Source organism: Dendropsophus ebraccatus, chromosome 13 (genome assembly GCF_027789765.1).
Source record: "Dendropsophus ebraccatus isolate aDenEbr1 chromosome 13, aDenEbr1.pat, whole genome shotgun sequence".
NCBI classification, from domain to species: domain Eukaryota; kingdom Metazoa; phylum Chordata; class Amphibia; order Anura; family Hylidae; genus Dendropsophus; species Dendropsophus ebraccatus.
This window is the reverse complement of record NC_091466.1, coordinates 43549672-43573004: the sequence shown is the minus strand read 5'-3', so window position 1 is coordinate 43573004 and position 23333 is coordinate 43549672. Positions and strand designations below refer to the sequence as shown.

Sequence of the window (23333 nt, the reverse complement as noted above, 5' to 3'; positions counted from 1 at the left end):
CAGCCCTACAGGACTGGTATAAGTAATACCACTTCTTTGTACTTCATATAAACATCCCCTGCATGATTGACAACCGCCTGCTAGAAGGAAAGCCCTTTAACCCCTCCTGCACCAAGCTAACAATGAGAGGGGGTCCATTTGTCATTTTACTGCCACCCCAGCATTGGGGGTGATGGTTTTTCTACTTACTATTTTTCTGAGGTTCCTAGAGCTGTCTAGTAGAAACCACTGTTAGCGCACACCTTAGGTAGGACAATAAGACACGCTAAGGCATTTAGATATGTGGACCAATAGAGGGGGACTTGATACCTAATTGTTTACATGTAGAGGTTATAGTGGCCTGCCGGAGGGTGGGAGGGTTGAGGGAGAATGGTGCCGTGCCACCCACAAGCAGGATAGGGGAGAGGCAGAGCTGGCGACAACAACTTATCCCAACAAGTTGTATTGGGATAAGAACTCCACACTTAAAAGAGAAGTCCGGTCAGGAGGGAAAAAAGCATTGCCCACTGAGGATGGTGGGAAAATAAGACAGTATGCTTACCAGCCCCCATGGCCACGCTGCCCCACAACATGGGGCTCCCATACCCCGTCGGATGTCATCTCCTCCCGGCTTTGGGGTACATCAGGGCAAAGCTGACACATCACAAATCTCCCAGTCACTGAATGGCTGAGCGGGTCATTCGGCAATTGGATTGTGGCATAGCTGCAGGGGAGCAAGAAAGACTGATGGCTGGGGTCAAGGAGCGGGATGTGGCACTGTGTGGGCACCAGGACATGTAAATATACCTTCTTTATTTTGTTCCCCCACCCCCAGTCCAAAACAATCCCCTCCCCCCCCCCCCGCTGGACTTCTTTAAAGTGACACTGTCACCCCCTTTTTGCATTATGTTTTCTCTTCACAGGTGTAAAGGGTAAACTTTGCCGTTTTATGTCATGGTGCTTGTTCTAGTAAATCATCTGTGGATTGTGCTTCATGGCTGACTTAGCCCCGCCCACATCACCACCGTAGACCCTGTGCCCTTCCGTGACGTCATTTGTGTAAAGAAGTTATAATGCAAAAAAGGGGTGACAGTGTCACTTTAAAGGGTTATTCCCATCTCAATTAATATAGTTATACTTGTTTCTACAGTCACTATCCTGGGGCCATTTATACACAGGACATGTCTCAGAACGTATCATGATCATGGCACAGATTTCCCAATAGAAATCAATGGGATACGGTTTTTTTCACGGATTCCAGGGATTTGAAGTCCTTAAATCCGTGAAAAACACAGATGTGATGTTCTATCTAAGCTAGTTGTATTTTTTTTAACTGTTTTACTTTATAATCAGTACTGTACCATTTTAAATGGATGCATAAAAAAATGGACCGTGATTGCAATACTGATGCAATCACAGACGTTTTTTCACAGATCGCAAGCTAAATAGCAGACTTAATCCACAGAACTTAAAGGAGAAGTCTGGCAAAATTTTTTATTGAATTGCCCCCCAAAGGTTATGGGCATAGACACAATAATCTATAGCAGACTTTATAATTTGTATAGGAGAGGTTTCTAGGCATGCTCTGTGACTAATGCTAGGCTTTTATCATCCAATGTGAATGCTCTTATTATGACATCATATTTTATCTTGTATAGTGATACATTTTAAATAAAAAAATATATAGTGTTAGATTCTGCATTCCAAGTAACAGTTTTACAAGGAATTGCTGCCATGTTTGGTTATATATGTTAGCTCAGACATTTTCCATTTTTACCTTATTCCCTGACTGTGAAGTCTTTTGTGTCAGTCACATTTCATAATATTGTGGGGTTTAGGAAGTATGAATATTTGTTGCTGTACTTTGCTGTGTATTGAAGTTATGTTCTCTTGACATTCAGATTGCAGAATGGAAGAAGCAGTTGGATAGGAGTTTGCCTCCACCTCTAGATAGTATTGAGACATGGCTGGCAGAGGTCGAAAATCTGATGTCCCAGGCTTTGCCCGAATCAGGCTCTCATCGTAATACAATGTCTCTACTCCAGGAGTTATCTAATGCCTTCAAGGTAAGGCATCCACATGCAAAATTGTTTCTTTCTGCCTCTAGTGGCCAGGTGTTGAACTGCAAATGCACAGATACAGCTGCATGGCGTGTTCTTGCTCTCATTGTTTTTCATTGTTTGTCAGTTTTTGACCTAAAATCATTATAAAAAAAAAACCTTAACATGGGAACTTTAGTGTGTATTTTTTTTTCTTTTGTCAATTATCCATAACATCTGCTCCTTTTCTTTAGGCTTTGATTGTTGATGCCAAAAATCACATGGAGAGTATCCGAGCATTTAAGAACGTAGACGGTAATGGTGTTGTAATTGTGCCAACTGATAAGACAGAAGAGATGAAGTCAAGGTACAATCTATGCTTCACGCCTATAATTATGTGTATTTGCCTTGTGGCGGCTTGACATGCACCTTACATAGAGTGTGTTTTATGTGTATTATCATGTAGAGCATAGTTTAAAGTCTGCAGGAAATCTCTTGCTGTAAAAGAACGTACAGTGTGACCATCCTAACTTTATTGCTATTATAGTTTCAGTTTCTTTTTGATCAAAGTTTTTAAATGATATTTAGCCATTTCTTAAAGGGACACTAAAGCTGCTATTCCACACATTCACACTCAAAATTCATGTGTGCTCAATGGGGAGGCGAAAAATAAAGATGTCTAGGACACAGTACAATTTGCCTATTTCAGTGGAGCTGGGCAATTATTTATTGTTTATGAATTCCGCTTTCTTCTAAATAACGCAATCTTTGGCCATCCGTGGCCGCAAACAAGTGACAATCAGCGAGATCAGCACTCTCTTGCAGTGCCTTTACACGACAAAGTGGCTGGTCCACACAAATGATCCCTGTATCAGTCGTGCAGCCATATAAATACATTGCTGTCAGCCACACATCTCCTGTTTTTATAGGGAGATAAGCGGCTGATGATTTACAGGGCTGCACAAAGGATGTGATCACTAAAGAGTATGCGTTTTCCTGCTCCTCGGCTGATCATTGAAACTTTTATTAATATTTATCACTGCCAATAATTGGCCCATGTAAAAGGGCCCTAACTCTACCGTGATGGCAGACGTCAGGAAAGAGGACTGGGCATGCTGGATTTAAACATGTAATATAAGCTGCCTCCAGAGGAGTTCAGCTGACATGAACATGGATGTGTATAAGATTAAGGGTAGATAGATGTTGGCTTATGTGTACGGCCAGCTTAAACCACAGACAACTAGCTCTGGTATTGGCTTATCTTCTGCACATGTTGAAATTTAACATTCTTGGTACTCCTTGACATCTGCCACTGATAGGGGATACATACTATCAGTACATAGGTCACAAAATGTCATGTATTGTGTATGGGAACTTTAACCATTGCTCCTTTCTATTTCTATTTAGTCTATTAAAGGGGTTATCGAGCGTGGGGGCACTTTTTTGGGGGGACCAGGGAGGAGGTGTCTGACATAAAAGACGTCCACTTACCTCCCCGGTTCCAGTGGCGGGTCCCGCATCATGGCGCTCCGGTGCCCGGTTCCCGGCCACTACCTGGTGTCTGACGCCGCCCGAGATGCTACGTCTCAGGGCCGCTCAGCCACTCAGTGAAGGAGGCGGGATCTGTTTGAAGTCCGCTCGGATCCCGCCTCCTTCACTATGTGGCTGAGCGGCCCTGAGACGTAGCGTCTCGGGCGGCGTCAGACACCAGGAAGCGGCTGGGAACCAGGCACCGGAGCGCCGTGATGCAGGACCCGCCGCTGGAACCAGGGAGGTAAGTGGACGTCTTTTATTTCAGCCACCTCCTCCCCGGCCCCCCCAAAAAAAGTGCCCCAATGCTGGAGCACCCCTTTAAGTCTCGTAATTGGACCAGAGCACCAATACAATACGGTCTCTTCATTTGTTAATTTTTATGAACTTTTTAATGAACATATTTTATTGATATTCTCTTTATATATTTGTATTTAAGGTTGGAAAAGATATTAGCTGCAAACTTCAGTGTTCTTCTGGATTACCGATGTGCTGGATACAATGTTCTCGCTCTTCTGGAGGAAGGGAGACCCAAGCTAAAGTCTTGGAAAGTAAAGTACAAATCCCAAGAGTCTGTGGAGTCCCTATTTGCAGATTACAAGGTTAGTTCAAAGGAGATTTTATATCCATTACGTAACTAACGCCTGTGAATAGATTGTTTGCTCGGTAGACAATGAAAATTGTATTCCACTCTTGCATTGTATTCCAATTGCAACAACGGCCGTGATTAATTAAAAAAATACGTTGTGTGAACCTAGCCTTAATAGGTACATATCCCATCTCTGGTATTCCTGTTGATTGAAAGAACTCACCTCTAGCACCCTCACTTATTTTTCTCAGCACCCCTGTACTACTCACAGATGAGGGTCTCAGGGGTAGGAAACTGAAACATTATGTCAGGAAAATTTAGGGCATATCCTACGGATGTTCCATAAATTACATTGGCAGAGTTCCTATTTTGTACCACTGCAAGTAGCATACATTGTACTAGATTCCGGCCCTTGGTGTTCAAATATTGACTGTAGGCAATTTATAAGCAGTCCACACCTATACGTTATCTGTACAGCGATCACCTGACCTTAAAGAAACACAACAGGTTACAATCATATGGTTTTTTTTTCATATTGAGCAGATTGTAGCAAGTATTCACTGAAAAAGTAAAAAATATGTATATTTTTATACACCAAAAGGCCAGGAAGGCAATTTAAGTTAATCTGCCACTTAGAGGCAGATTAATCTCCCACTACGGAAAATGACGTCCGTCTAGAATCATCATGGTAACCAGTCTACACCCACTTTGGAGCTGAGTTCATGGGAACTTAAGAAAGGGAAAGCCGCTGATAAATGCAGGATACATGTCATATAATAGAGAATGATGGTTGACCTCAGGAGATTAACCAAAACACTGTGGAGACACCTTTACATGTTTCTCAATGTCAGTGAATCTAGGAACATTGCCCCTTGGGAGGCTAATACCCCAGAACAGCATCTTTGTGTATGGATACCTTGCTGGGGTATTCCCCAGGTCCTGTATTTTTTTCTATTGTGGCTTGTTGGAAGGTGTTTTTTTTGACTGGAGACCCCCCTTGGCTTGGTTGTTCCTCCTCAGAGGAAGGTCTTGCTAGTTCACTGATGTTAAGAAACACGTGATGGTGTCTCTGTAGGAATCCGCTGTTTAAAAAGAGCTTCTGTAGCACCTGGGATGTGTATTATAAGGTGTAATGTAATGGCCAGTGATGTAATAGACCAGGGGTGTCAAACTCAAATACAAAGTGGGCCAAATTTTAAAAAATTGGACAAAGTCGCGGGCCAACCTTGATAATTATTGAATGCGGAGGTCCTGGCACTGTCAGTGGCATTCGTCTCCCAGCGAAATGATAAATTGCTATGATATGAATAAACCCTAACCCATGTAATAGCCAACCCCTCCAATATTACCCCATGTAGTAGCCAACCCAATTAAAATTGCCCCATGTATTAGACAGCCCCCAAGTGTCCCATATATTAGCCAGCCCTCCCCAATAGTCTCTTTTATAGTAGCCAGCTCTCCCCTGTAGTCTTATATAGTAGTCAGCCCTCCCCTATAGTCTCTTATATAGTAGCCAGTCCTTCCCCATAGTTTCTTATATAGTAGCCAGTCCTCCCCCATAGTCTCATATAGTAGCCAGCCCTCCCCAATAGTCTCTAATATAGTAGCCATCCCTCCCCCATAGTCTCTTATACAGTAGCCAGTCCTCCCCCATTGTCTCATATAGTAGCCAGCCCTCCCCCATAGTATTTTATATAGTAGCTAGCCCTTTCCTATAGTCTCTTATATAGTAGCCAGCCCTCCCCCATAGTCTCACATAGTAGCCAGCCCTTCCCCATAGTCTTTTATATAGTAGCCAACACTCCCCTATAGTCTCCTATTTAGTAGCCAGCCCTCCCCCATAGTCTGTTATATAGTAGCCATGGAAGGCCAGATGTAATCCAAATTCTGGATTGCCTGGTGGGCCAAAAATAATGGTACCATGGGTCAGATTTGGCCTGCGGGCCAGAGTTTGACATGACTGTAATAGACAGTCAATTTAGATACAGTTGCAGAGCCCACATAATCAATTAGGTCCTAAATATGTACATGAAGAAACGTAACAAAACTGCAAATGTGTGAACATAGACTTACTAAAATATAACACTTTGACCACAATCCATAATTAATTAAAACAAGTATTTATCTATAACGTGAGGCTGTCCATGTGTTCCAGGCTGTCCACCGACAGCCTGTGCAGCACTTCTGGGGCCTACTAAGAAGTCAAAGTAAATTATGCCCTGTGGGCTTTTATAACAGGTGACATTCTCAATATAACCAGAGCTTCTCCATCAGTTCGGGTCAGCTGTAAGTTGTCCATGACCTTTCTGTGTCTTTCCTGTTCTAGGAGTTTGTTGAGGGCAAACAGTTCATGGTCCTTCTGGAGACGGCTTTTCAGACATTCAGAGAACTTCATAACCTGTTACTGACCACAGATGACTATTGTAAGTACATAATATTTTCCTGTAGAATTTAATATTTAGTCTGAAGAGATGTATTGTCCATATGCACCCATAGCACTACACACTAGTTAGTATAGGCAATTTATAAAGGGTTTGCTTGCAGTATGTCTTTTTGTAACAATCTCATGGGGGGGGGGGGGTTACATTGTTATTATGTTGGCTAAATACAGGAGGCATAAAATGGACAATGCAAATTCACAGTAACTCACATGCAGATTCTTCTAATTTGTAATCTAGCTAATGACCCTGAAATCTCAAAACAATATGAAGCCATAGAATTAAAGTACAAGACCTTTGTGTCATCGGCCCATGACGTAGAATCTACCCTGGAAGAAGTTCTTACCAGCTGGACCCGTTTTGAGAATAATCTGAACCTGATCACAGCTTGGCTGGATGAGCAGCAGAGGATTGCACCATCCAATGTAAGTATAGATATAGTTCAGTAATGTCAATGTGTTGCGTTGAAGGACCTCTGAAGGCAAACCGATCAAAAATTTACAAAAAAACATGTAACAATATTTCTCCATTAAGATGTCTCTTGCTAATTCATATATAGCCTCACTTTTTAGAAATATTTTTTGGCCGTTCCTTGGACTGTTTTGGGACTGCCGTCATTTTGCAGCCAAATAACGGCCGTTGTTTTTAAATAACAGCTGTTTTTTGGTCACAAAATGAGGCCATCCCAAAAAATAAGGTCAGACGGCCATCGTTGTGTGGTCTTGCCCTTACAGGCATTTAAGGTCTATATATAGAGGCATATATAGAGACATATTTAAAGTGTACCTGTCGTTTGACATATCATAGAGGGATAAAAAGCAAAAAGATAGCCAGCACTCCACTAACACTTGTTCACATTGTTCAGTTTGTACGCTGCCATGGATAACATACAGACAAAAACTGAAAAAATGCAGCAACTTGCAACCTTCCTCCATCATACACACAATAAAAACCTGTTCTAAAGATTTTTTTTTTTTAATGAAGTTCTTAGCAAACCATTTGATCAAACAGAATGTCCAATCTCACCACGTTAAGGTGAACCTCAGAGAGATGGTCCCTATACTAAGCAATGGCCTCTCTCGGACTATAAGTCTATAAACTGGGCATACAGTATCCAACAAAACTCTGTTTAAAATAACTCACACAAGCTGGGTGGAGTGCACGGCTAAAAGGAGGTAGCCATGGTTTATAGACTTATAGTCCAAGAGAGGCCATTGCTAGTATAGGGACCATCTTTCTTAGGTTCACCTTAACGTGGTGAAATGGAACATTCTGTTTGATCAAATGGTTTGCTAAGAAGCTCTAGAGCAGTGTTTCTCAACCTTTTCAAGCCAAGTACCCCCATGCGACGAGATGCTCCAGCCGAGTACCCCCAAGGAAGCCATCCATTAATAACATTGCCCAGGGTAGATTTACGTGTACGTTTCGCAGCAAAATCCACTGCGATACTCTGCACTGTTATGGCCTATGTATCTGCATTCTCACAGAGGATTTTCAATCTGCTGCGAGAATGTAGTCACAGCCTATTTACCTAATTAGCTGTCGGCCCTTAACAGATCCTGCTTACCTGCCTGTACTTCCACCTTCTTCTCTGGCTCTCGGCTCACTGACAGCCCGCTCATCCAATCAGTGGTTACAGTGGGACAGTGCACTGATTGGCTGAGCCTGCAGTCAGTGAACCGGGTGCCAGAGAAGCAGGTGGGATATAACCCACAGAGATGGATATGTCCCCTGCAGCCAGATACCTCCCCCCATGTAGTCAAGAGGCCTTCTTCTATGTAGCCAGATATCTCCCCTATGTAGCCAGATACCTCCTTATATGTAGCAAGATATCTCCCTATGTAGCCAGATACCTCTCCCCAATGTAGCCAGATACCTCTCCCCAATGTAGCCAGATACCTCTCCCCAATGTAGCCAGATACCTCTCCCCAATGTAGCCAGATACCTCTCCCCAATGTAGCCAGATACCTCTCCCCAATGTAGCCAGATACCTCTCCCCCATGTAGCCAGATACCTCTCCCCAATGTAGCCAGATACCTCTCCCCAATGTAGCCAGATACCTCTCCCCAATGTAGCCAGATACCTCTCCCCCATGTAGCCAGATACCTCTCCCCAATGTAGCCAGATACCTCTCCCCCATGTAGCCAGATACCTCTCCCCCATGTAGCCAGATACCTCTCCCCCATGTAGCCAGATACCTCTCCCCCATGTAGCCAGATACCTCCCCCCATGTAGTCAGATAACTCCCTCTATGTAGTCAGATACCTCCCACTACGTAGCCAGATACCTACCCCCTTGCAGCCAGACATCTCCCCATGTAGTTAAGATACCTCCTTCTATAGCCAGATACCTCCCCCTATGTAGTCAGATACATCCCTCTATGTAGCAAGATACCTCTTCCCATGTAGCCAGACACCTCCCCATGTAATCAGATACCTACCCCCATGTAGTCAGATACCTCCCATGTAGTCATATACTTTCCCCCATGTAGCCAGATACCTCCTCCATGTAGCCAGATACCTCCCCCATGTAGCCATATACTTTCCCCCATGTAGCTAGATACCTCCCCCATGTAGCCAGATACCTCCCCTCATGTAGTCAGATACTTCCCTCTATGTAGTCAGATACTTCCCTCTATGTAGCCAGATACCTCCCCTCATGTAGTCAGATACTTCCCTCTATGTAGTCAGATACCTCCCACTATGTAGCCAGATACCTACCCCTATGTAGTCGGATACCTACCCCCTTGCAGCCAGACATCTCCCCATGTAGTTAAGATACCTCCTTCTATAGCCAGATACCTCCCCCCATGTAGCCAGATACCTCCCCCCATGTAGTCAGATACTTCCCTCTATGTAGCCAGATACCTCCCCCCATGTAGTCAGATACGTCCCCCTATGTAGTCAGATACCTACCCCCTTGCAGCCAGACATCTCCCCATGTAGTTAAGATACCTCCTTCTATAGCCAGATACCTCCCCATGTAGCCAGACATCACTTTTCCTTTGCTTCTCCATCTGGCCCAGACCACCATGATGATTTCTCGCAGCTACAATTTACCTCTTGCCAGAGAACCTGCCAAACATCTTAGGCGTCACAGTTTTCTTTTAACTTCCCTCCCTTTTTCCTACCTATAGGCTCCCATACAGTAATAATTCTGCTGTTTGGTGTCATGCGCTGTAAAGTGAGTAGGTGTGTGGGTTGTCCTCATATTTAGGATCCCTCATTTAAAAATAATATCCCCTTCTATGACCCCCCATATAGTAAGAAGGGAGAGGAAGAGAGAGGAGGTGAATAGGGGAGGAAGACGGGAGAGAGGAGGTGAAGAAGGGAGAGGAAGAGAGAGGAGGTGAATGGGGAGGAAGACGGGAGAGAGGAGGTGATGGGGGAGAGGAAGATAGGGGAGAGAGGAGGTGAAGAAGGGAGAGGAGGTGAATGGGGGAGAGGAAGAGAGAGGAGGTGAAGGGGGAGAGGAAGAGAGAGGAGGTGATGGGGGAGAGGAAGAGAGAGGAGGTGATGGGGGAGAGGAAGAGAGAGGAGGTGAAGAAGGGAGAGGAAGAGAGAGGAGGTGAATGGGGGAGGAAGACAGAGGAGAGAGGAGGTGATGGGGGAGAGGAAGACAGGGGAAAGAGGAGGTGAAGAAGGGAGAGGAGGTGAATGGGGGAGAGGAAGAGAGAGGAGGAGAGGGGTGATGGGTGATGAGGGGTGAGAAGAGGTGATGGTCATGGGGGTAGAGAGGAGGTGGAGAGGGTACAGAGGAGATGATGGGGGTATGGAGGAGATGATGGGGGTACGAAGCAGATGATGGGGGTAGGGAGGAGATGATGGGGTGAGAGATGATGGGGTAGGGAGGAGATGATGGGGTAGAGAGGTGATGATGGGGGTAGAGAGGAGGTGGAGGGGGGAGAGAGGAGATGATGGGGGTAGAGAGGTGATGATGGGGGTAGAGAGGAGGTGGAGAGGGTACAAAGGAGATGATGGATGTACGAAGGAGATGATGGGGGTAGGGAGGAGATGATGGGGTGAGAGAGATGATGGGGGTAGGGAGGAGATGATGGGGTGAGAGAGATGATGGGGGTAGAGAGGAGGTGGAGAGGGTACAAAGGAGATGATGGATGTACGAAGGAGATGATGGGGGTAGGGAGGAGATGATGGGGTGAGAGAGATGATGGGGGTAGGGAGGAGATGATGGGGTAGAGAGGTGATGATGGGGGTAGAGAGGAGGTGGAGGGGGAACAGAGGTAATGATGGGGGTAGGGAGGAGATGATGGGGTGAGAGATGATGGGGTAGGGAGGAGATGATGTAGTGGTGCGCCAGGTTACCCCGCCGGGGGCTTCTGCTGCAGTGGATTGTGGACCGGGAGATCGGGCACCCCACTTCCACAGGCAGCAGCGTCAGTCGTAGGACGTGGGTGGCCCCATCTCCCGGTCCACAAACCACTACTTGACCGGGGAGAAGCGCGGCGGGTGGACATGGGGGGCGCCCCATCTCCTGATCCACATTCCAATGCAGGAGCTCCGGGCGGGGTAGCCTTGCGCACCACTACCCCCTCGCAACTGACTGACTCTGAGGCCCTGCCGATGCGGCCGCCTGCAGGGACATCAGCCTGCCGCCGTATCTCCTCTCCTCTCCGTTGGGTCACATCAGGCAGCCTGTTCGGGATTCGTCCCCAGGCTGCCGCATATCCTCCTGGATCCCCTGGCTGGACGCTGCAACCCGATCCGGCAGCCTCACGCTCTTCCCCCGCAGGCGGCCGGACCAGCAGGGCCTCAGAGAGACAGTCAGTTGCGAGGCTGCTGGTCTGTGATCTCCGACTTCATCCTTCCCCAAGCAGCCTCAACAAGTCCCGTACCCCACAGAACACTGGTGAGGCTGCTGCTGGGGGAAGGATGTGAGAGCAGCGTCGGGGATAGGCGCCGGGACACTGCTGGGTGATAGCAGTGTCCCGGCACCCAAAACAATTTTTTTCCCCCACCTCCCGGCGTACCCCCTCAGCCTGCGGCGCGTACCCCCTGGGGTACGCGTACCGCAGGTTGAGAAACACTGCTCTAGAGGGAAGAAAGGCTATAATAATAATCCCCAGTCATATTTCAAAGTTCTTAATGGAGTTGCATACCTCCCAACTTTTGCAAAGAGGGACATGTGCGCCGCGGTCCCCATAGCCACGCCCCCATAGCGACCCTCCATAGCCACACCCCCATAGCGACCCTCCATAGCCACGCCCCCATAGCAGACCTCCATAGCCACGCCCCCATAGCAACCCTCCATAGCCACTCCCCTACAGTCACCACATGCTGCTGACTGAATAGTGCCTTATATAGTATCCAATCCCCCCAAAAATGCCCTATATAGTATCCAATCCCCCATTATAGTGCCCCACATAGTATCCAATGCCCCCATATATGCCCCACATAGTATCCAATGCCCCCATATATGCCCCACATAGTATCCAATGCCCCCATATATGCCCCACATAGTATCCAATGCCCCCATATAGTGCCCCACATAGTGTCCAATCCCCCACATAGTGCCCCACATAGTGTCCAATCCCCCACATAGAATCCAATCCCCCATATAGTGCCCCACATAGTATCCAATGCCCCCATATAGTGCCCCACATAGTAGCCAATGCCCCCATATAGTGCCCCACATAGTAGCCAATCCCCCCATATAGTTCCCCACATAGTAGCCAATCCCCCCATATAGTGCCCACATAGTAGCCAATCTCCACATAGTGCCCCACATAGTAGCCAATCCCCACATAGTGCCCCACATAGTAACCAATCCCCACATAGTGCCCCACATAGTAGCCAATCCCCACATAGTGCCCCACATGGTAGCTAATGCCCCCATATAGTGCCCCACATATTATCCAATCCCCCATATAGTGCCCCACATAGTAGCCAATGCCCCCATATAGTGCCCCACATAGTAGCCAATCCCCCATATATGCCCACATAGTAGCCAATCCCCCCATATAGTGCCCCACATAGTAGCCAATCCCCATATAGTGCCCCACATAGTAGCCAATCCCCATATAGTGCCCCACATAGTAGCCAATCCCTCCATATAGTGCCCTACATAGTAGCCAATCCCCCATAGAGTGCCCCACATAGTAGCCAATGCCCCCAAATATGCCCCACATAGTAGCCAATCCCGCATATATGCCCCACATAGTAGCCAATCCCCCATATATGCCCCATAGTAGCCAATCCCCCATATAGTGCCGCACATAGTAGCCAATCCCCCATATAGTGCCCCACATAGTAGCCAATCCCCCATATAGTGCCCCACATATTATCCAATCCCCCCATATAGTAGCCAATCCCCCCATTTGTGTGGCCCCACCGAAAAAACAATGAACCAGTGACTCACCTGTCCGCCGGTCCCAGCAGCTCCTCTCCCGGCAGAGCGCACACTCCCGTCATCCTCCGGGGCGGGCAGCGGGGTACAGAGTCACTGACTGTACCGGAAGTGATTCATGACAGAGGCTGCAGGTCACTTCCCGCACAGTCAGTGACTCTGTACTCCGCTGCCCGCCCCGGAGGATGACGGGAGTGCGCGCTCTGCCGGGAGAGGAGCTGCTGGGACCGGCGGACAGGTGAGTTACTGGTTTATTGTTTTTTTCGCTGGGGCCACATATATTGCGGGACACGGGGGGCCGTTCCGGGACCGCGGGACAGCACCCCGAAAACGGGACTGTCCCGCGAAATCCGGGACGGTTGGGAGGTATGGAGTTGGTCCATTAGATGGCACCAAACAGCAAGCTGATTTGCATATGTTTTTCCCAGTAAAGCATATCATGGCTTATAGGAGACCACTGTGTGGCTTTCCTTAAAGGGGTTGTCTGGCATTAAGCATTTTTAATAAGCAAGTGTCCCCTGCTGACTGCAGAACCTCCACTTCCAAGACAAACTTGTCTCGGGAGTGACAGCCCACTCAGCCAATCACTGGTGCCACGGCCCTGCGGGCAGTGATTGGTTGGGCCGGCTCTCACTCTTGGAAGTGGAGGCTCTGCAGTCATGGAGGGGGGTGACATAGCAACAGGACACTGGGGGAGCACAGAGAGGTAAGCATGTTATTGTTTTATATGCACCAGCAGCAATATGTTAAAAAATACTTAATGCCAGACAACACTTTTAAGAGGAAACATAACAACCTTACAGCATTCAATATGGAGAATAATAGACCTCCCCTGCTTAGCCCCAACATCTCCTTCTCTAGTCCGCATTGTTCTACAACCCGTAATATATCTGTCTGTACACATGGCACCCGTCGATCAATGGGGAGATGGATGGTAGGAATTGGAGAACTCTACTCATGAATACAGTGGTCTTACAAGTATGTTCCTATCTATTCTGCCTGATGTACTATAAACCAAACACAATGGGGGAGATTTATCAAATTGGTCTAAAGTGAAACAGATTCAGTTGCCCCTAGCAACCAATCAGATTCTACTTTTCATTCCTCACAGATTCTTTTGAAATTTAAGGTTGGAATCTGATTGATTGCTAGGGGCAACTGCACCAATTCTACTTTAAACCATGTTTGATAAATTCTCCCAATATTTTTTGCCCCACGTGGACGACTAGTACAGCCGACCTGCTTCTAGCTTTTGCGTACAGTAAATTACTGTGGTTTGTAACATTATATCCTTATATCCTTGCAATAGGCAAACCAATCTGTCTGCATACATGTACGTCACCATTAAACCATGGGCGAGGTCATAGCCCTGCTTCCCAACATTGTTTCCTCCAGTCACATAGTATGGTAGGATGTATAGTCAGAAAATCTATACAGTGTTATCTGCAGTGTAAACAATGATACTTGCTGACAGTTTTTGTAAGACGTAATGTTTTTGCCATACCTATATAGGTTCCCATGGAGATTCTGTCCAAATGGAAATCTGTGCACAAATCTCTTAACCATGACGGCAACTTCCTCATTGAGAGGACGTATGAGAAAACAGCATCTAAGATAGCTCACAAGCTGAAGACACTGAACCATCGATGGACCACTTATGTATGTCTTTCAAAAACTGTATAGGCATAAGAGAAATTAGTGAGCAACATGGGGTTGAGATAAATATATATATATATATATACAATGTGTATATATATATATATTTTTTTTTTTTTTCATGTTGGCTGGTTTACTACTACTTAAAGTGTAGCTCTGTCATTTCAAAAAGTTTCTAAAAAGTTGCATAGTTTTATTAGATTAACCCTTTTGAGTGATTTTAGTGATTTTGAGCCAATGAGAGTCCCCTCCATGGTGCACAGCTATTTCTCATTCGCTCCATTCCAAGGGGCAGGGCCAGAGTTGGGCTGTTTATCAGTAGTACACACACAGGCTCTTTCTCCCTTAGGTGTCTAGCCAAGAACAACCCACCACTCTGTCGTTACTGCTATGCCTTTACATAGTGCAGGTCAAAATGCACTGTGCAGGTCATAGGGGATGATTTACACTGTATAGTACTATAAAGGCAAATGAGAAGGGGTTACTGATGAATTGCTTTCCAAGGTCTATGTGAGTGGAAATGTATAAAGCAGCAGCAATTGGGGGTGAAGGTGTGGGGGCTGGTTACACTGCAGCACTGGGACACACAACAGTAGTTACATAACAGTAGCTAACCCCTGCCCCTGCCTCCTGTGTTTTGTCCTGGATCTCTCTATTACTAGAGACAGAAATAACCTAACAACAGTCAGCGGACAGCAGATTGCAACAAAGAAGGGAGACACCTAGTGGCCAAGACAATAGGTTTGTTTTTCTGGGAATCATTCCTGGTAAATTCTTAATTTTTAAGAAGACGCTAATGCTAAAAGTGGATCAAATTTAGTACTGTTGTCACCATATACACCCATTTTGTACAGCATTAGCCATAGGGAATTATAATAAGGTTTAGGTGTGTCATACTATAACTGACTCAGTAGGTATTGTTCTTTTCATCATCTAAACATATGTCTTTCAGGTGAAGCAGTATAAGGAACAGAAGGAGGTCAATAATGGCAGTGTTGCAGAAGAGGATTTGGGTGTTGACTCCACTGAAGGAGCTTCCAGGCCACAATTAGATCCCTCTGCTCTCTCATTGAGTCTGTATATTCAGAGTTTACAGGTCAGCCAACAGCTACTCTATCTTCTAGAAATTATTATGGGTGTGGTGATGTTTGCTTTATAGATGTATAGAAAAACAATAACCCCGAAGACCGTATGCCCAGATGGAGCTCTAATGATAATGTAGTCTTATTATACTTGTGTAAACCTTTGTCACGTGCCAATTATATTATTTGCATGCAAAGCAGAATATTATTATAAGGCTATTATATGGCTAGGCTATACTATGGCAAACCCAAACTACTTCAAACGAGAAAATATACAATTTTTTTTGCCAATGTAATGTAGCATATGCTTTTATTTAAGCATAATACAAAGTTCTTATGTGTGTGCTTTGTGTATACCTGTTTAAGTTAATGTGCTATTGATGGATTGTTGCCAGGATTTTGGGAGAAGAAACGACCCCATGGTTACAACCTGAGGCTAGGTTCACACTATGTAAAAACAGTGACTGTATTTCATATAAAATACATTTCAGAAATAACGCCCATTGTTTGCACAACAGTGGTCATTGTTATGAAGTACGGCCGTTGTTTTTACATAGTATGAACCTAGCCTAAGGCTATGTTCACATTACGTGAACACCCGGCCGTTCCGTGACCCCGGATCATCCCGGCCGGTGAGGCCAGAGCCGCTTGCTTCACTGTGTGCTTCACTGAATTCCGGCCGCAGAAAACTGACATGTCAGTTTTTTCCGGCGCCGCATGGGATCCCGGCCGGAGCGCATACAATGTGTTTTACGTAGTGTGAACATAGCCTAAGGCTGGGTTCACACACAGTATATTTCAGGCTGTATTTGGTCCTCAAGTCAGGTCCTCATAGCAACCAAAACCAGGAGTGGATTGAAAACACAGAAAGGATCTGTTCACACAATGTTGAAATTGAGTGGATGGCCGCCATATAACGGTAAATAACTGCCATTATTTCAATATAACAGCCGTTGTTTTAAAATAACAGCAAATATTTGCCATTAAATGACGGCCATCCACTCAATTACAACATTATGTGAACATAGCCTTTCTGTGTTTTCAATCCACTCCTTGTTTTGGTTGCTATACAGCCTCACAAATACAGCCTCAAATATACATAGTGTGAACCCAGCCTGACAAGCTGTATTTCCACATGCATCCAAATGCCTCTCTAATTGGTGTGTAATGTTACTGGGTCTTTAGGCAACACCATGCAGCCATTGTAGACCGCAAAGAGGTGTGGTTTTAGATTTGTTCGCCTCAGGCTGTCTATGCACATTTATAAACTTGAGTTTCTTTCATTAATTATGTGGTTTCTGAAATTTTTTTGACTGTCCGGGCCTTTCCTTGTGATCGGCATTACCAGGCTTAATCTCAGCTGTTTTTCTTGTCATAAATGATCTGATTTAGCCTGGTAATGTCAAATTTCAAGACAGTTAATTTAGATAAAATTGCATGACCCAGTGTAAACCACACCACTATTCCTATCCCAATGAACACACAATGTTGCCAGGATTATTAACAGCATTGCACTAGGTAATGGAGGAGAAATAGTGGCGTGGTTTACACTGTATTTAGAACTCAGATTAATGATGACTAGGAATAAGATGATCAGTTTCTTCTTATGTTACAACGCTGTCATCTCACAGAAGAGTGGGGAAGATGCCAGAACTGTGGATATGTATTCAGAAGTCCTCAGTCAACTTGAAGCAATGGAGAAAGTTGTTGAAACTGCGGACAACTGGTCTGGGAAGGCTGAACAGCTTCTTAGTGAACTTGAGAAAAAGGAGAACACACAGGAACCTTCAAGTGTTGACATTCAGGTAATATATTAATCATAATTGATGCAATTCAGGTTGTAGAAGATCCAGCAGAAAAAAAGTATGAGTGCTAAAAGGGCAATAATACAATGCCTGTATACCTATAACACAGAGTTACTGCAGGCTCTAGGAGAATGTCATACATGCTGCTGGCCAGATTTGAACCCATGACCCAAGTGCTCTCAGCCATTAGTGCTTGCCACTACTCAAGCAATGGAAAAATGTGTCTAATGCTCCCCATAGCTCAACATGACAGCGGACAATAGAGCGAGGGGCCCATTGAGGTGCTCAGCTTAACATGACGTGTGCCACTTGTGGTGCTAGCCATAATTAGTATGTGATTAATCATCCAGCAAATATTTCAGCATGTTATTCTTACACAATGCTCCTATTGTCTCCTCAGAATTTCTATGACAATGGGGTTTCTTGCCAGGAGCAGCTAGAAAAGGCTGAGGTGAACATGCAAGCACTTACACAACTTGTCCACAGTCAGGAGGATTGTCAGTGCATTGACGTAGACGAATGGGGGAACAATGTTGTTAGAGCACGTGAAAGAGTTCAGGTAATGTCACTGCGGAAATGTGGAAAATAAATCACCCTGTCGGGCCGAGCTACAATACCAGACTGAGCCAATGGACAGGAAAGGGAGCTGTTTTTTTTGGTTGTTTTTTTTTTTTTTTTTTTTGGGGGGGGGGGGGGGGGAGAAGCAAACCTAGGAGACAACTTTTTGTTCCATATGCCCTAATAGTTCATATGGATATCATAGAAAGTGATTCCCTCTAGGGACTCTCTCTATTGACCAGAGCAAGGAGCTGCTTACAAATAGTGACTGTTGCTTTTTTGTACTTGGCATGGTCATCTTTTTATGGCTGGCCATTCATGTATAAGGCCAGCATGTAATACTGCAGGGCAAATGCATCACCTACTGCAACTTTTGGTAACATCAATTGTAGTCTGAGGTGTCAGGTTAGCTTCAAACTTTGAGATGAGACAACCCTTTTTTTTCATGTGGCTTCTTTTCTCATTTTATACTGTTTTCGACATCTCAGTTTGCCGTCAGTGAACGAGAACATGGGGGGGGGGGTAGACATTCTACAAATCCATAACATTTATAATAACAAGAGCAGGAGTCCTACTGGGGGAGTAAAAATATAGATCCTACCTAGAAGAACGGATTTGATGAATGTGATATTTTTGGATGTCAATAAATGTTGATCCTCACGTTGACCATCCCACTATTTCAGGATCTCGTGTCTAGTGTGAGTTTGGTCCTGCACCCCCCAGAACAAAGTTTATCTGAGGAAGACATAAAGAGGAACTTTGAGAGTTCAAAGGGCAACCTGGAGACCTATATAACAAAAGCAGTGAGTCTGCTGGGAGAGAAAGTAACCCCAGAAGAGTTCATCTCCCAGTATGAGGTTTGTGTTATTCTCTGTGTGGCCTCCAACACTTCATGTCTGAATGCTTTTTTATAGGAGTCTGTAACAATGTTAGTGGCATAAATCTGATTTTCATTGCTTAGTGCTAGGCCTACACAAGACAACAATACTTGTTAGCTGTTCTAAAAGAAGTAGATTAAAACTGAACATTTTCTTTTAAATCACATTAAGGCAATGTTCCCACTACAGGATCATTGCGTGGAAGGTGGTCGTCTTGTAAGGGTATGTTCACACTGAGGAATAGGCGAGTATTCAGCGAGGAATTCAAGAGGAAAGTTTTCTGCTTGAAATTCCTCACCCTTTCTGCTCTGGCATAATAGGAGCAGAATTTGAGCAGAGTTCGAGCGGAATGCTAGTGGAATTCAAGCAGAAATTTTTTTTACCCTGTCACCCCAGCTGCCGGGGTGAAGCCCGCCCGACCCCCTTATACTTACCCCTTCATTGAAGTCCCGGTCCCCGGACCCCGACCCGCCGCCGAGAAATCCCTGTCAGCACGCTCACCAGAGATGAGTCCAACGCCCATAGAGAATAACTGGAGCAGGGGCCTTGGAAGGGGTAAGTATAAGGGGCTCCAGTGGGGGTTCGGGCGGGCTTCACCCCGGCAGCCAGGGTGACAGGCTTCCTTTAAGCAAAATTCAAGCATCATTGACTTCTATACGATTCCTCTAGCAGAATCCGCCTTAAGAATTGACAAGTCAATTCCCTAAGGCGGAAAGCACACCGGCGACAGAATTTTCAGTGCGGAAATTCTGCAGTGTGAACGAAGAAGCAGAAAGCCAATTAAAGCCAATTAAAGCCAATTTACATTCACAGTGTTCATTTTATACGGGCGGAATTTTGGGCGGATTCTGCGTGCATTTTGGCGCGGAATCCGCCTTAAATTCCGCGGGTATTCCTCAGTGTGAACATACCTTAACATTTACAGCCGCTAATAATGTTCATGAGACAGCCGCCTTCCCCCACTATGATCCTATAGTGGGAACATAGCCTTAAGCTGAGGCCGCTAACAGTCATGATCTGGGATAAGTAATTGTCTGAAGTTTTCCCGATAAACTTTTTTACACTAGTGGATTAGTTGCTTGTAGTTTATATCCATTCTCACTCTTTCGTTGTGGTGGAAATCAAGTTTCCATGTTCTGACTTGGAGCATAAGATTGTGGTGGGATAGTGCTCATATACGGCAGCTAGCCTGAAAAAGCAAAGCTGTAGTTGCTGTTGGACATCTGCTTTACACTTGCCAAGTAGTGAAAATATAAACTATAAATCTCCAGGTATGATCACACATACTGGTTGTACAAGGATGCATGTATATGGAATGAATGTTTTGTGCACATTGTGCAGTGATCATATTGTCACAGTATATTCAAAGTATATTTCCTGACTGAAGCTGCATCCCCCTCCTCTCTCCTCTTTCCTGTTTATTTTGCTATTACATTACATTGTCAGAAGTAGCTTATTTGCGATTAATATTTATTACCATTGTAGCTTATTTTTTTCAGCCCATGTGTATTGCTTATTATGTGTAGTAAGGAACCTATTGCCATGTCTCTCATTTTTTTAACCCCTTGCCAGACTTCCCTTAGCAAGTTTGGGCACCAAGACTTGGAACATTTCCTGAAAGCCACCGAACACATGAAAAACATTTCATCCTCTACAAAAGAGAAGTCACTGGTGGAACAAGTGAGCGCTGATGTCAGAAATAGATGGAAGGTAATAAACAGTCTGCATTTTGCACAATGTTAAAAAACAAAAAATTCTTTATCTGTTTTCCTTGTATTTCTCTTGAGAGTATTTGCCGTTTTCTGATTTACCGCCATTTTCTTTTTCAGATTGTCCGTGATGAGTTGGAGGCCTATGTCAGTGAATTAAAAATTCACTTAGGGAAGAAGAAATTTGATGAATTAGTTTGGAAAATGGACAACCAAATTTCAAGGGAAAAGAATAGAATTGGTGCGATGGATATAGAGGAGCTTATCATGGAACACGAGGTAATCATAATATTATGGTGTTGTAGGTTTGGTTCAAAAGAACCGCAGGGAGTCTGAATGTTAAATCCAGAACATGAATTGTTGAATACAGGCACAATATATGAATAAGTACTTGAATTAATTTTTTTACAGAAGTTTTAACATAGTATTTTGGCTCAATTTTTTATGTATTGCTCTCTTACATATAGAAATCGGGGAATGTTAAAATGTACAGTCCATCTTATCTGCACATATTGACTCATTGATCTGCACTTCCAGGTCGTCTTCTCAGATTGTGGCTGTTTAGGAGAACTCAACCAGTGTCTTCAGACAATGCAGACTCTGGATGACCAACTCAGGACTGGTGCTGGTCCTACAACATTCACTGCAATAATCACCGAATGTACAAAAAAGAAGAAGAAGATGCAAAAAAATGCTGCTGATATTTACCGTCATCTACAATCTACTCTAAGAAAACATCAGATTGACAAGAGAGAGTAAGTAAAATATTCAGAGACCTGTATCAGATGCTTATTTGTGGGAGTCGAACTTGTACCCTAGTAGCATATAGTAGGTAAAGGGGCTTGTTAGAGATTTTACATTGAGGTCCAGGATGATTTGGTTTTCGTCTATATAGCTTTGGTATATGCTTCACTATATATATATATATAGACATGATAAAGAGCTCATCCGAACCAGAGTATACAGAATTTGATTACTGATGGCTGCAGAAGTTGGATGCGACCCCAAGGCTGCCTGGAAAACATAGAAAACACAGCCATAGGTTGTATCCATGTTTTTCAGAACTCCCTAGGGTGGCATACAACTACTACAGCCACCGGTAATAAAATGCAGTTTGTGGTATTTTTGGGTAGTTTACACCAGTTGAGACTTTTTTTTTTTTTACTTGGATGGGGCGTGGTTTTATGTTATTTTTTTTTTTTTTGCCCGTTTGACGGACATCTTTTACAACGGCCGTCCTAAAAGATGCTCCATTCATTTTCTAAGGGTTTCTGAACAACTGAGCTTGACAATGCTTGGAAGCCCTATAGAAAATAGATAGAGGCTGATGCCACACACAGATTGCAGGGACTTTTTTCTCCCTGTCCTCAGGATCATTTGGGGGATTTTAGTCAACAGCTATCTTTCTATGACTGGCTCATGGATAGGGGATAACTTTCTGACATGGGAGTACCCCTTTACGTTAGCCATCACACATTTTATACCTGTCACCAAAATATTATTTCTGACCTATGTATAAGTGATAACTTCCTAAAATGGAAATATCTCCTAGTAGATATTAGGTCGCCTGTAGGGAAAATGTCAACCTTTTGTGTACCCATTAGATGACTCCATGTACATAGGCCGCTGACTCTATATAAGAGGTGATTCACGAAACATCAAGAAGACTGAACTGGAAAATAAGTGTTAATAGTCTTAGATGACCCCTGCATCCCTCCGCCAATGATCAGCCTTGCTAAAGGGGTCCTGTATTCTGAGCTAGGTTTGTTCAGACCAGAAAAACCCACTAAGTACCGCTCTAAATATAACCTGCTGTACTTCTAATGTCTCTAGAGACATTTCCCATATCACTCATTGTCTGAGGAATGTGGTTGGGGGAGGTCACGCTAGATTGTTGACATATAAGTAGAAGCTTGGTTTGTTAAATGACCATTCTTCATAGCTGATTTACAAGTTCAACAATAGTGAGTTGAGCATTACAGTCCAAAGGTTGTAGCCCCTTGGAAGGATATCAAAAATCCATGTTAGTTTTACATAGAAAAAATTCTTGGCACTCCAAAAAGCAGATCAGATGCAAATAAAATAAAGTGTGATGCACTCGTATCGGTGGAACCTTTCTATGTTCTGTTCTGATCGCATCCAATCCATTGATTTGCATCCAACCCCTTTTTGGAGTGCTATGGATTTCTCTTATGCGATAGGCAAATGTAAAGTCATTACATTGCATTATACAGTATGAGATGTATAATTGGTCAATAAATAGTATTACTCCTTGTCATCTACAGTGTTGCATCAGCTGACCGAGGAATGAAGTTGCAACTCAACAAATCTAATGGAACACAGAGGGTAATGAATAAAGATAGTGGATATAGCGCCCTGACACTATGTGGTGATACCAATTGGTTGTTTATACAGTATGTATCCATGTGAAATCTTCCTTATTGTATTCTGTTTATGACATAGGCACGGAAGACTGCCGATGTGCTGCAAGAAACAAATATGGCTGAAGATATTGAGCTAAATGGCTCAACCTTAGAGATATTGCTACAGAGGTAAACAGAAGTATGGTTATACTGATAACATTTCACAGTTGTATGCAAGTAGCTCCTGTCTATAGTAGCCAGCAAGTACCCTAATGATAAGAGGCAAGAACCCTGAGCATTTACAGATGGTTGACACATTAGTTTTGGCTACTAATATGTAGTTA

The 23333-nt window shown here is 44.4% G+C and overlaps 1 protein-coding gene across 4 annotated transcripts in view; it reads left to right on the top strand.

Annotated features, from left to right (window-relative positions):
• Positions 1-23333, top strand: part of SYNE2 (spectrin repeat containing nuclear envelope protein 2) — a 225701-nt gene that overhangs the window by 52208 nt on the left and 150160 nt on the right. For 3 of the 4 annotated variants that reach the window (XM_069949164.1, XM_069949163.1, XM_069949161.1), the window contains exons 12-26: positions 1881-2045; positions 2273-2385; positions 3988-4150; positions 6464-6560; positions 6816-7000; positions 14451-14597; positions 15547-15690; positions 17308-17481; positions 17882-18040; positions 18723-18896; positions 20490-20627; positions 20747-20905; positions 21164-21381; positions 22912-22972; positions 23090-23178. In XM_069949164.1, coding sequence (XP_069805265.1) covers positions 1881-2045; positions 2273-2385; positions 3988-4150; positions 6464-6560; positions 6816-7000; positions 14451-14597; positions 15547-15690; positions 17308-17481; positions 17882-18040; positions 18723-18896; positions 20490-20627; positions 20747-20905; positions 21164-21381; positions 22912-22972; positions 23090-23178 — 2186 coding nt within the window. The remainder of the gene's footprint in view (positions 1-1880; positions 2046-2272; positions 2386-3987; positions 4151-6463; positions 6561-6815; positions 7001-14450; positions 14598-15546; positions 15691-17307; positions 17482-17881; positions 18041-18722; positions 18897-20489; positions 20628-20746; positions 20906-21163; positions 21382-22911; positions 22973-23089; positions 23179-23333) is intronic. The other variant, XM_069949162.1, reaches the window with a different exon arrangement.